Genomic DNA, 12,938 nt, shown 5'->3' with positions numbered 1-12,938 from the left:
TGCCCTTCCCTAAAGCAAACACATCTCCAGAGCTTGACCTTGGCTGACTGGAAAATGAGCCATGTTCACTGAAGAGGCAGCTGAGGCAGTGTAAACCAGTGCTGTCACTCACTGGCAATACCCTGCCTCACTGCACGTTGTTTGTCTGGGTCTGCGCTCCATTAGTGGGTGCAGAAGTGGAAGGAGTGTACACTGGCAATGCAGTTGTCTGTCTCTAGAAGATCTGGAAATTTAACAGTCTTAGAGACCTAAAGATGCAGATTTCCACCTCACCAGAATGTCTGAGATTTAGAAAATCTTCCTATCCTGAGGGAGAACAAACTGCCTGTATTTCAAAAAGAATGAAAACATGAAAAATATGACTTGAGTCAGTCAAAATGTTTTTGACATGCTTTGTTTCAATTGTTCAAAGCTTTTATGATTTGTTTGCAGATTTTTTATCTACACCAACTAAAATCTTTGAAATGACATATTTGAATAATGCTGAAATTTCATTCTCTCTCTGATTTCGTATATAAAGACAATCTTTTCAATTTCTTTCCCTGCAAGCCCATATTTTTTCACTGGTTTAAGTGAATGCCTACTTTCTGCTTAAAAAAAAAAATCAGTTGGTGTAATATAAATCTACTTGATTCAATTAGAAAGGGCTTTTGAGGAGCAAAGTCAGGGAATTTATCTCCTGTATGATAAATGGTGTCAAAGAGGTTACCACTGGATATAAAGTTAACCTGGGAACTAGTTTTTCCTATCTTCTAGCTCAGTTTTAAATGCTGGTAATTCTGTCTTTGGTTTGAGTCAGGAAATAAGTGTAAGAAGCCTCCCAAAGCACTTAGAGATCATTTGAGCATGAGGCAGCAAACAGAGATGAACATCCTGAGGTTTTACAGTCCTAACTGCTAGCAAAGACATTAGCTTCTCATCCACTGGCAGTTGATTCCTGATCCCTCTAAAGGGCTTCAAGAAAACCTATGTTATTGAGCTGTATCCTCAGCTAAGTCTCCCCTCCTACTAGCTCTTGTAGCTACTTGACTACAACGTCATTGTGGTGCATGACCTGCTGCTGGGCAGGATGATGCTGGCACATTAAACTGTCTGGATGTGCACATGTTCATATGGATTTTGATGATATGTGACACCTGTACTTGTTTGAACAGTTCACCCTGAGGAGGGTTGAACTGAGGTGCAAGGGAAGTAACCCTGCCTGGCCAAGATACAGCAGAGGAAATCTGCTGTAACCAAGAGTAACAAACCACAGCAATTACCCAATTAAAGCTAAGCCCCTCTTTAATCAAGACAGTCAAGTTAAGAAGCCCTCGGGATTTTTGTGAGAAGGAGGAAGCCCTAATCATTGCAAAAGGAATTGCTTCTTTTTCTACTAGGTTTGAAGTTGCCCCCAAACTTGCAGATGCTAATTTCGAAAAAGAGACTCATTAGTTTTTAATAAAGAATTTGCTCCTTGGGAGGTGTGGGGCTGGACTGAAAGCATTTTGCCATACGGTTTAGAGTTCATTAGTGCACCCATCAGGGAAAATGTGCGAGAAAACTGAAATCAGATGAATATTCCTTATTTAACCTCCAAACCAGTAATTTGGGGAAAAAAAAAAAAAAAAAAGGCAATTTCCTCTAAATCTGGGTTCCAGGTGACTGCTTTTTATCTGAGCTCCATTAAATTATTCCCCTGCTAAATTTTCATGAAATAGGCTTTTTGCTCCAGCAGACGCTGACTCCCTGAGATAATTTTGAAAGCAAAACATTCTGTTTTTATTAGTAATGTTCCATCTTCCACCCTGGTGCTATGAGGGGCTTGAGGAAGATGTTTGTTCCTAGGTGTCAATTTTCTGCACTGAATCCTTGTTTTTTCACGGACATGGGGATGGGCAGGATGAGCTGTTTCCTGTTTGTCTCCCTGGCTGTGGGTAGGACCAGAGTACAACAGAAAGTCATGAGAGCACCTGGCAGTGATTCTGCCTCCAGACAAGTCAAGAGGCAGCATCCCTGGTCTCACACTCACTGCTCAGTCTTGTAGCTGGATCCCTCTCCCCCTCACTCCCACTGCAGTGTGAGACTGCAGAGAGGAGGCTCTCTTCATGCTCAGTTATGGCAATTTCTTCCTTCCTTGGTTGTCCCATGTGATTAATTCCCTGCTTTTATTTCTATGTGGCAACCACCGTTTTTTCTACAATTTTTCAACCACCAATTTTTGTACAATTTCTTCTACAGGTTCCTGTTTATTCTGGATTTACACATGGTAAGTTTTCTACACAACCCTTTTTAAAAACACACATTTATTTGCTTTTACTTTTATTTGCTTTCTGGTCAAAGCAGCTATTCTGAAATCCCATGGGGATGGAGCATTAGGGACAGACAAATGTGATGAGCTGGAGCTGCTCCACATACCAAGTGCACCTTGGTATGTGCAGGTTGGAAATAGCCTTGACCTTTTTATAATCTGAAGTGTTGTCCAGCCCTGTTTTCACTGACCTGACATATTAATGTGCTGAGGGGACTGGGCAGAATTGCCTCAACATTTCCCAGATTTCATTTCTTGGGGCATGTTTGCCTTGACAGATTTCTTCCTGTGCATGAACTCTGACGCAGAGGGGATCTTTTACAAAGATTTTGTATTAGTCTATGATTTTTATGGCAAATTGAGCTCCCTTCATGTTGTTTTGCTTCCCTTCTTTCTTCTCCTTGGTGACCTCACAGCCATTAGTGCCTGAATTTCAGCCTTTATGTACCTCATTTCCTCTGTCTGCTGTCTCTGAGGGAGGGCTTGGTATCCATGACCCAGCCATATGAGGCTTGGATGCTTGTACTGCAGTCTGAAGGGCTGTTCACATGGCATGATCAGACTGGGATCTATCTAGGTGTGTAGAAGACCCCAGAAGTCTGGGATTCCCTGGCAGAAGCAGCAATGGAAACAACAAGCTTGGTTTGGGGCTTCCAGGCTCCTGCCTCTATGCTGGGAAGCCTGGAAGCCCCCATACTTCAAGGATTTGCAGGGTCCTCACTGTGGGAATGAGCTGGGTTCCCTGGGCAGCCAGAGGCTACTGAGGTCTGCGACCCAGGTATCCTCACTCCAGTGCAGTCCTGCAGACATTCAAGGGGGAGATTCTTCCTATCAAGCCATTTTACTACAGGTTTGTCTTCACAGGCAATGCAGAGCCTAGGTGAGAGGAGAATCAGGCCTTTATCTCAAGGAATGCAATGGCATTTTATCATGTCCCCTGAATTATTCTTCCACGAGCATCTTGAATGTCTGGTTTATCTCCTCTAAAATGATCCGTACACTGCTCATCAATCATCTTTATTTCACAACTAACATGCCACAGGCGGTTCAGCAACCTAAGCATTTGGACTGAAATGATTGTATTTTCTGGAGCTCTGGGCCTGAACCAGGGGGAAGTTTCTGGTGCGTTCGAGATGTTTGGGTGCTGTGGAGATGGGGCATGGGGTGCTTGGGTGGATGGCTGGTCAGGCTCTGTCCTGTCAGGCCCTCCACATGTGTCAGGCTCTGTCCTTCTGCATGCCAGCTCTCAGGAGCAGCAAATTTCAGCTTTGCAGTAGATTATGAAGGCAAGACTGAAGCAAGTGAAAACTTCTTTTCTTTCTCAGTTAAAACACTCAAGGTTACTTTGCCTTAGGAGCACGGGTCTACCTGCCTGGCTTGCTCCTATTTCACTGCAACCTGGACTTGAATGGCAAAGTGATTCTTGCATGAGTAGAAATTGGTGGTGCCTAAGAAATGTTCAGCACTCACAGGAAGACTGGTTTTTTGGAGAAGTTGTCAAAAACCAAAGGCTAAATCTAGTTTTAGGCATTAAGCTGAATATGAGCTCTTGGAAAACATATGGCATCAATTCTGCTTACTGATCAGTTTTGATTAGTTGGCTTGATATAGTTAAACCCTTTGAGTTGCTTTCCATTCCCCAACAGGGAATGTGGAAAAAGGAGCAAACTATAGGGCTGAGAGAGACCAGGTCTGGCCAAGCTAGGTCCAATGTACCTGTTTTAGCTGTCTATCCTCCCTGTATGACCAGCTGTTTATTCGTGAGCCCTGCTCTGGAAAATGTGCAAGTTGGGAAGGGACCTCACCAATAATTCTGCACTCACAAAGCCACTGAGTGGTACAGAAAATACAAATGACTACCTGAAACACATGAAATGATGAAGTAAAGAGTTAATGAATCCTCAAGAAGTTTTAAGTTTGCATAGAGAAATCAGGGAGAGGAGGTTCACCAGTACATTTCTCTGGCCAAACCCACAGATGAAGATTAACTGAAAGTCTCCAGGGACAACAAAGAGAACAATGTTCCTGTGAGGCCAAGAGTTTGTTTTGTCATTTGTTCTCTGTACGTTACCATGGAATACAAGTGCTGCTGTGAGTACAAGAAGAAATAACTTCATACCCTGCATTTATCTCGGACACATCCTGAAGCTTAAACAGGTCAGAGTGCTCTTCTTTTGCACTGGATCACTTCCCTGCTTTCTCCATGGAAATCCCTCCGTCTGGGGACACTCCACCGACACCTTTGTGTGAAACTCTCCGCAGAGATTTCCGTAAGTAACGTGTTTGGATTGTGGTCCTGTTCTTTCCATGTTCCCTGGCTGGGAGTGCTGGAGCAGACAGACCTAATGTGTGGAATGTTGGTGGGAGTGGGCTGTTTAGAGGCAATTGTCCAAAATATCCATTCAAGAGCTTCAGAATGAGAGTTGTGCAAATCTGCACTGCAGACCTCTTTCTAAGATGTATGCTCATCCAGGTGGAAATCTGGGAAGCATATAATGCAACCTACTGTCCTGTTGTGCCTGTATTGCAGATCACTAATGCTGTTAAGTTCCTGAAATGGTTTGCAGAAACTATGTGACAAATTGTTTTGAAAAACATATAAGCCTAAGGAAAAAACACCCCTGTTCATAGGGGGAAAGAAAAGCAAAAGGTGGAAAATGAGCAAGCTGCTATTCGTTTTTGTGAATTAATCACCCATCTTCAGATCTGACTAAATACTCAGAGGAACTTGGAGTCTCTTTTGCTCTATTTTCAGCTGGTGATTGAAGCAAAAGTGTCAGAAATCTCTCTGCAAAGCCTGTTCTGATGAGATTTCCAGCCAGTTTCATGAATGAAGTTGGTTTGGATTAACTGTGAATAAGTTCTTGTGCAGAGAACTAGCAAAGCATGGGTTCATTGATCACAGACACTTCTGTGTATGGTGTCTGACCCAACTCTCAATAAAGGCGATGAGAAACCTACTGGGGCAGCTTATCCAATAGCTGTGGAGCCGCTTTGCAGTTCCAAAGCAGCTGTTCCTAGACACTGGCAACTGGATGAGAGGGGAATTCGCTTATGGTCTATTCACCTGATTTATGGGGGTTTGCATCAGGCCCAGGGACAAGTTCTCTACACCATACACTGCTCATTTACAAAACTGGTGTAGCAGAGGAGACCTAGTAAGAGTCAAGCTCTCATCTTTTCCTCCTCCTGCTCTGATGCCTTACTTCCCAGCAGTAATTAACAGGGATGGATGCCTACTTCTTCTGGGATTGTTTAACTTGGGGACAGTTCCAGGGCTGTCCCCTGAGGCTGTCTCCACAAGTAACAGGTTTTTAAATTATGCCTCTCTATTGATCTCCCATCTGAACAATTAGCAGTGGTGATTGCTCTGAGTCCAAAGGTGTCTGCAATCAACCCCACAATGATATTCAAGGAGAGCACTGTTTAAAACAGCTGCCTCTCCTGAAGTGTGCTGTGTGTTTTAAATGTGACAGGCTACATGACAGGACCTGAAACAGAGACATTTGAAGAAGCTTGGGAACTTCTGATCCTCGAGCCTGAGCCAAGCCATACTTCCTGAATTTTTGGCCTGGGAGTCTCTGATTCAAGCACAGCATTTTCACCTGCTATCCATAGCTTTATCATTCCTGCAGAATAATCACTGCTTTTAAGATGCCTACCTTGATATAACAATGCAATTCTCTGCATGACAAAACCCTTAAAGTCTGGTAGCTGGTAAATAAAAAATATTGAGAATGATTGTTTCATTTTGGGCATCAATAACTTCAGCAGAGCTGTAAGAACAGCTTCCTTGAAAATTGCAAAGGAACTTTTTTTTTAGGAAGTTACTTTGCCTCCTCTGCAAACTCCAGCTAAGGCTCCTGGGGGTCGGATTTTCTGGAGGTGGAAATCCAATACTGGATGTCTGATGGGGCATCAGGGCTACCAATTCTGCTTGTGAGGCTGTATAAAAAGCTGATATGTGTCGAGAAGTAAAAGCACTTACTGAATGATCTTTCAGGAGTTGTGGACTCAGTTCTTGTTTCTATGCAAGAGTTCAATGCGTTCTGTGTGTTTTCTGCACAGCCTTGAGGTGGTTGCTCTTCTCCATGTGCTCAATTGCTAGACCAGTCTTGCAGTAGGTGGAAGAGAGTAGGAGAGGTCAGGCCTTCCATCTGCTTCTTTAAGCAGCCTGGACAGCCCCACAGCTGGCAGAACTTCTGCCTGGAGTGTCTGGAGTCAGCAAAGAGGTGAGGCAGCAGGGCACTGCCATCCTTATCTCGTGTGTGCTGTCACTGCACCCCCATGCAGCTGTGCCACCAAACCACCTGTGCATCCAAGTGCCATACAGGAGATGGGACTTACAGGGAGCATCCTTCAGGCACTGCTTTTCCTTCACAGCTTTTCTTTTAGAAAGTGGATAGTCCTCTGTCACTTCTCAGCCTAGTGGCAAAGCTATTGCGGCTGGCAGCCCTCAATTTAAGAGTCGATGCAGGAAGATAGGTTGGAATGAGTCTGCTTGAAGAGTTCTGTGCTGATTAGGGTCAGATGTTATTGCCATAGGGGCAGTTAATTGAGGGGGTATCAATAGACAGCAGGCCACCTCTCTAATTTTCCTTCCCTGCCTGTTATTTAACCAAACTATTGAGAGAAAGGCTCCATTAACTATATTTTTGTCTTTAATTCTGCAACTGCAGTAAAAGCCAGTAAGGAGAAGCTCCTGAATATAGGATAGAATTGGTTCTGTAATAATAATAATAATAACTTGCTTTCCCTCTTTGAAAATAAATATGGTTCTTAGTAGAGAGATTTACCTGTTGCTGGCAGTCAATCAGGCAGGACAATTTGGGCTCTGAGTACTTGATTAGAATAACTTTAAGGAAAATTGCCTTCCTGAATCAAGTAAGGATCCATTAATCTGATGAAACAGGGTTTGCTTATCTGAGAGGTTAAGACTCATAACATGGCTTGGACTGCATTAGATGAGGTCTCTTTTAGAACAGAAAGTAATAAAAACACCATCTGTCATGTCTAGTCAATCAGACCTTGTATAAGATAGGAACTATTCCTCTGACTTTACCATTATAAGATCATCTGTTTGTTAACAATGGGAAGTGTCAGGAATGCTGAAAACTGGATTTATGCCCTCAAATTATTTCTAGCTGCCTTTATCTTGGAGAGAATTAATATTAATCTGAGTTTATACAGGAAATATTTCTAGATGAATACAATGCCAAGCCATTCCATGTTTAGTCTCTTGTGATTTATTGTTAGAGGTAAAACTGAATGGGAGATAGAGGAAAAAGTGCCATGTACACTTTTCTTCTGAAAGTGATTATTTCTATAAACAAATCTCTTGCAAGTTGCTGAGCACTCAAAGGTTCTTTGAAGTCAATTGAATGTATTCAATTCACTCAAGTGGCTGTCTGCATCTTAAAGGACTGGCATGGCTAGACCTTCTCATGTAGCATAGGCGTAGCTGGAGGTTGTGGAAAAGTTGTTTGCATTTTTTGGCATGGATTTATCAGTTATTAAAAGTTGTCACTAATGGATTTCTCTGACAGTGTGGTCTCCTCTATTTACTAAGGAGTACTTGGAGACATGTAAAGACTGAATGCCAGTCAGCAAAGACAGCTGTGGGCACAGGAGATGAAAGAGTGGTGGAAAGCCTGTACCAGTGTATCCCCAGCACCACTATGCACGAGTTGGGGTGGGAACACCATCCCCACTTGTCACACATCACAGGTGAGACTTCAGTGGATGCATTAATATACACCATTGCCTGCTGCTTGGGTATGTGCCATGCTGCTGCCCAGTGCATGCAGCACTGCTCTATGGCTTCAGGGTGGTCACAAGCTGGAGAACCCAGAGTGGTTTTTGTGTGCCCATGGAAAAACCATTTCTTTGTTCAGGGCTGCTGTTTGCACAAGAGAAGCACACAGAATGTTTGCAGGTATGTGATATAGAACTCAGCTGTTGTGTGGTGGGCACAACCCCATGCAAGATCCCAGGAGGAAGGAGACAGGCTGGGGGTAGAGGAGGAGGATTAAAGCAAATGCCTAATTCAGTGTTCAATCACAGCCAGAAGATGTGCTCCAGTTAAGGTAATGAGGCTGGAGATTTGGGAGAAAGATGGTTGTGCAGGAGGAAGATATGTGCTCTGGGGTGGCATCAAGGGAAGGCTGAGCACTCCTGGTCCCACTGATGTCACGTGGATCAGATGCCACTCATCTAGGAAAAAAGGACCTTTTTTTGGGAGTTAGCATAAGGATGAAGAGTCACAGATGAATTCTTTCTTCTATGAGAATATAACCTTTATCCCTGCCAAACTCTGAGGGGATTTGTCATGAGTGCAAGTGGAGAACAGACTGCCCTGGGCACAGGATGGCCAGAACAAAAAGAGTTGTGCTACGAAGTGTTAGGGTCCCTGGAGATCCAAAGTCTGTATGGTTAGATCAACATTATAAAAAGCAAAAATATCTCCAATTCTGTGCCAGTTCCTCTGGGACCTGATGCAGGGAAAACCCACATGAGTCCGCTTTCCCCTGGAGCTGGTGAGAGCTGCTCCCACTCACTGTGTTAGCAAATTGATCCCCCTGGTCACTGCGGGGGGAGGCTGAAAAGAATGGATGGCACTGCAAGCTCGTTATGAAAATGCAGGGAACCAGAGTTAATGAATCTTGGATGAGCCTCTAATCTGCCTGGCCCTTGGTGTGGTGGTAGAGGAAGCTGGGTGGGGAGGATCTGATTAACATCTCAGTGGAAATGACAGACCCTAGAATGCAGAAGGTCGTATTATATCTGTCAGTGCTTGCATCTGGGAGGGGCCACTCAGTCAGAGAGCTGAGATCTCTGTGGATTAGATCAGGAAGGTTTTTTTCATCAGAACAGATATACTTTTTGGGATTTACATCTTCTCTGTCCTTGGCAGCTTGCCTTGATGAAATACTGATTACACAATTGCAATCTGACTTAAACCACAGCCAAAAATCAGCTGTGTGCTGGGTTATGGTGAGAATACCCTCAGAGATGGCAAAGATTTGAAATTGTGCAGTGCATTATGTCTCCTGACACAGGAAAACTTGCAGAGAACAACAAACAGGCTGTTTACTGTGGGTATATGGAAAAAAAAAATTGGAAAAACTGGAATTCCTGCCTTCTCTGACATTATCTTAGTCCAGTAGCCAGATTAATGAATGAAACAATTTGCCCCAGATGTACAGGAGATTATGCCGCTTGATGCTTGTTTTATGGGCAGTGCAGTTAAGGTTAGGAAATTTTAAATAAGTGCTCAAGAGCCTGACAAGCAATGCAGTCAGAACCAAACCCCAGGGTCCTGCTGTCACATCCTGTAGCCCCTCCTTCACTGCCCAACAGACACCCCCCCCAGTTCCAGGCATCCCTGTGAGCTGGCTGTGAGGAATAGAGTACTTATAGGATTTCTGGTTTCTCAGTACCAACTGCCTTACTGAAGCCAGTAAAAGCGGCATTTTACTCAGGAGCAGGGTGGGAGAGGGAGCAGGACATACCACTAGAAGAGAGCTATTGGTCAGCTGAGAGATCAGTGCAGAAAGAGAAATTCCCAAGGCAGTATCTGTCCCAGAGGCTGGAAGTGAGCACAGAGAGTAGGGCAATGCACCCACGGGGTGGCTGAGACACTGGATACAACTGTCTTTCAGCATTCCTCCAGAGCCAGGCTGCTGCAGACTGTGATGTCTTCAGTGGCTGAGCTGTCTCAGAGCCTGTGGCACAATAAATCTGTTGCTGTTTCTCACTTGTTCTGATAATACTGCAGGCGGGGCAGCTTAACTGAGAGACTGCCGGGCTGGCATGCAAGAGGTTTCAGAGGAGTCTACCTTCATCAGGATGTTTCTTCCTTCTTTTGCTCCTTTTTGAAATGGAGGTACTGATATCTGCTCAGTGAGATGCCCTGAGACCTGCTACTGAAAGGCACGATGTGAGAGTCTGCTTCTGAAACCACCACAGAGAAAATGTTCTTAGGACACCAGATGGTCCTCAGATGTTTTCCAAAGTTCTGCCTCACCACATACATCTTTCTTCCAGCTGCAGAGATGCACCTCCCATCTTCTCACACCAGGAAGGGGATGACCCAGCCTCAGCTCCAGGCAAGTGGACTGGGTAAATGTTTAGATTTTTCTGTTTCCAGGCTCTCTCTGTAATTCAGAAGTTTTGAACAGAGAGCCTGAGTTGACTCTGACACAGACAGGTATCTCGGTACCAACAGGTGTGGCACTGGGACCAGCACACCTTGTGACAGTCAGAATTGATCACTTGCACCCAAGAGAAACAAACAGCACTGAGTTAGAAATGGAGCTTACATGTACTTGCACACCTATCTTGGCTCTCCTTTTCTGCATTTGTTTTTTTCCAGAGCACTGTCTCTGTTGCTGAATTTACATACCTATGTGAACACTAAAAATAGCTATTGTTTCAACTAGGAACTGTCTCTAAACAGTGCATTGCTAAAATGCCTTAAATTTCTATAAAGGGGGAACAAAGGACTATCTTGAAGGGCAGAACATAGAAACATCCCAGGGACTGGACATGTTCCCAATGCCTGGAGCACCTGTATGTACATTTTGTCTGTGTCTTGAACTTATTGAAACCAGTGCTACCAGTCAGTGCATGGTACCTTATACCATAGCAACAAGTACATCTTAGAACTGCAGGGGAAAATAGCTGGAAAATTATTCAAGAGGTCCCATAGCCCATTTCCTTAGTGACAGCTTGAATAGTTAAATAATTCCTGATTTTCTAAGCAATATATAGCTTTCCTAGGTATTCACTTGTTGTTAATCAGTGGTCTGTTCAGAAAGACCACAAGTCTTATTCTGGAACCAACTTCCATTTTTTTTCAGTGGTTTTGTGATACTCTCAACTTGAGAGCCTAGAAAGTAATTTAAATTCATGGGTGTATTTTGTTTGTGCTGAGTTTTCTTCATTTCCTGCCTCAGCTCTCTCATGCCCTGTGCTTTGCTTGAACATTCCTTTAAATGACGAGAAAAATCCTAATTTTCCTTGCTATGATAGCCTCTTAAATAATTGTTCAGAAATAAAAGCCCTTCCTCATGTGTTCCTCGTCTCTCCCTGCTCCAATCTTCTAATATAAGTCACAAGCATTACCAAGTGAAGCCTTTTATTTTTCCCAACAACCATTCTCCCTCCAGCTTTTCTTCTCTGTTGCATTGTCTGGCCTGTAGTGCTCATATGTCTTTTCTGCTTGTTTTTCACAGTGCTTGCCCAGAGTCTCACCCTGCTGGCTTTGCCATGCTGTGCTTTGTACTTATCTATGCTGTATCTTCTTATAATATGAATAACACTCCCTGGATCCTGGCCATACTTCCTACATTATAGATTTAAATTCTTTTTACCATCTATCTTTTCTTTAATATCTCTTCTGTGCACAGCCTGTTCTTTTTTAGCCATTATTAAAGTTTTGCTTCAATCCTCCTTTCACAAGCCCCTCACAATTTGCCATCATCTTTTTATGAGTTGTTCATACTGTTCTTCATCTTTTACTTCAGGCTTTGCATCCCTTGTTGATCTATCAAATGAATCATCATATGTAGGAATTTATTCCTCATTTCATTTTGGAGTTTGATTGTGATCAACTTAGGCTTCTCACTATTGCACATTGTAGGCATTGTTGTATGCTTCTTTTCACTCTTAAATTCAGGTGTCTCTCAGTGTTTCACTAGTGAATCTTTCTAGTCCTCTTGCCCAATTCCACTGGTCATCCTATGTCCAGCTAATAGCAGAGTTCATCAGGAACTGACTGTCTATTTGTAGCCTTGACTTTATCTTGAGGTGATGATGATAGATAAGGGGCCTTGAAGATGGGACTTGAGTGCAATAAAAAGCTGAAGGATGCATATGACTTCAGGGCCATGATGTTGGGAGATGGAGACCCCATTTTTGTCTACTGCTGAACTCATTCTAAACTACTTCTATGTCTGCAGAAAATATTTGGGGTTTTCCCCTGCAGAAGAGTTTCCCTAAAGCCTCTCTGAAAGAAAGTCACAGCAGTTTACAGGAGGTTATGGGGGAAAGCAGAAAGGAGTGGAAGTCCAGTAGAAAAATTATTGATTCTCCTTCAGGCAGCTCATGGCTTGAAGGTGAAAAAGGGTCAGGGGGAACAAAGTCAATGTTATATCTGCTTTCCTGTGTGATATGCGAAGAACTGGGAACTGAAGCCAGTCATTCAAAGGCTGATGAAACTCTGTGTTTTCTCAAAATTGTAATCTTCTCACTAGGTGGCCCATCCCTGGAAACATTCACAATCAGGTTTGACAGGGCTCTGAGCAACCTGATCTAGTTGAAGATGTCCCTGCTTATTGCAGAGGTGTTGGAATGGATGGACTTTGAAGGTCCAGCCCTAACTGTTCTGTGATTCTACGATAGTGAAAGACATGTAAAGACGAACTCTGTAGCTGGTGTACAGTGTCAAAAATTTGGATTTATGGCCAGCTGTAGACCCTGTCTAGTCACAGAACCAGTCCTTATCCTCATCCAGAAGTAGTCATTTTATTGAAAGATAGTGTAGCTGCAGTGTGAAATGATTGATCGTGAACATCCATGAAAGGTGCCATGCAGCCTCAGAGGCTGTATTCAAGAAAGGCAGATTCCCTATGACATTTGAGAGCTG

At 43.5% G+C, this 12,938-nt stretch overlaps 1 protein-coding gene and 1 long non-coding RNA gene across 8 annotated transcripts in view; one reads left to right on the top strand and one right to left on the bottom strand.

Annotated features, from left to right (window-relative positions):
- LOC137476935 (uncharacterized) overlaps positions 1-12,938 on the bottom strand; it is a 280,782-nt gene that overhangs the window by 81,716 nt on the left and 186,128 nt on the right. The gene's annotated exons all lie outside the window — the stretch shown is intronic.
- Positions 1-12,938, top strand: part of SLC15A2 (solute carrier family 15 member 2) — an 84,792-nt gene that overhangs the window by 27,147 nt on the left and 44,707 nt on the right. For 3 of the 7 annotated variants that reach the window (XM_068195379.1, XM_068195376.1, XM_068195380.1), the window contains exons 1-2: positions 4,302-4,560; positions 10,337-10,411. The exons of 1 other annotated variant lie outside the window; for it this stretch is intronic. In XM_068195379.1, the coding sequence (XP_068051480.1) occupies positions 4,494-4,560; positions 10,337-10,411 (142 nt within the window). In that variant the 5' untranslated portion in view covers positions 4,302-4,493. Of the gene's footprint in view, positions 1-4,301; positions 4,561-10,336; positions 10,412-12,938 lie in introns of those variants that run through there. 3 more of the 7 variants (XM_068195371.1, XM_068195369.1, XM_068195366.1) reach the window with 2 other exon arrangements.

This window comes from Anomalospiza imberbis, chromosome 7 (assembly GCF_031753505.1).
Source record: "Anomalospiza imberbis isolate Cuckoo-Finch-1a 21T00152 chromosome 7, ASM3175350v1, whole genome shotgun sequence".
In the NCBI taxonomy this organism is placed as follows: domain Eukaryota; kingdom Metazoa; phylum Chordata; class Aves; order Passeriformes; family Viduidae; genus Anomalospiza; species Anomalospiza imberbis.
This window is presented reverse-complemented; position numbering and strand designations above follow the sequence as displayed.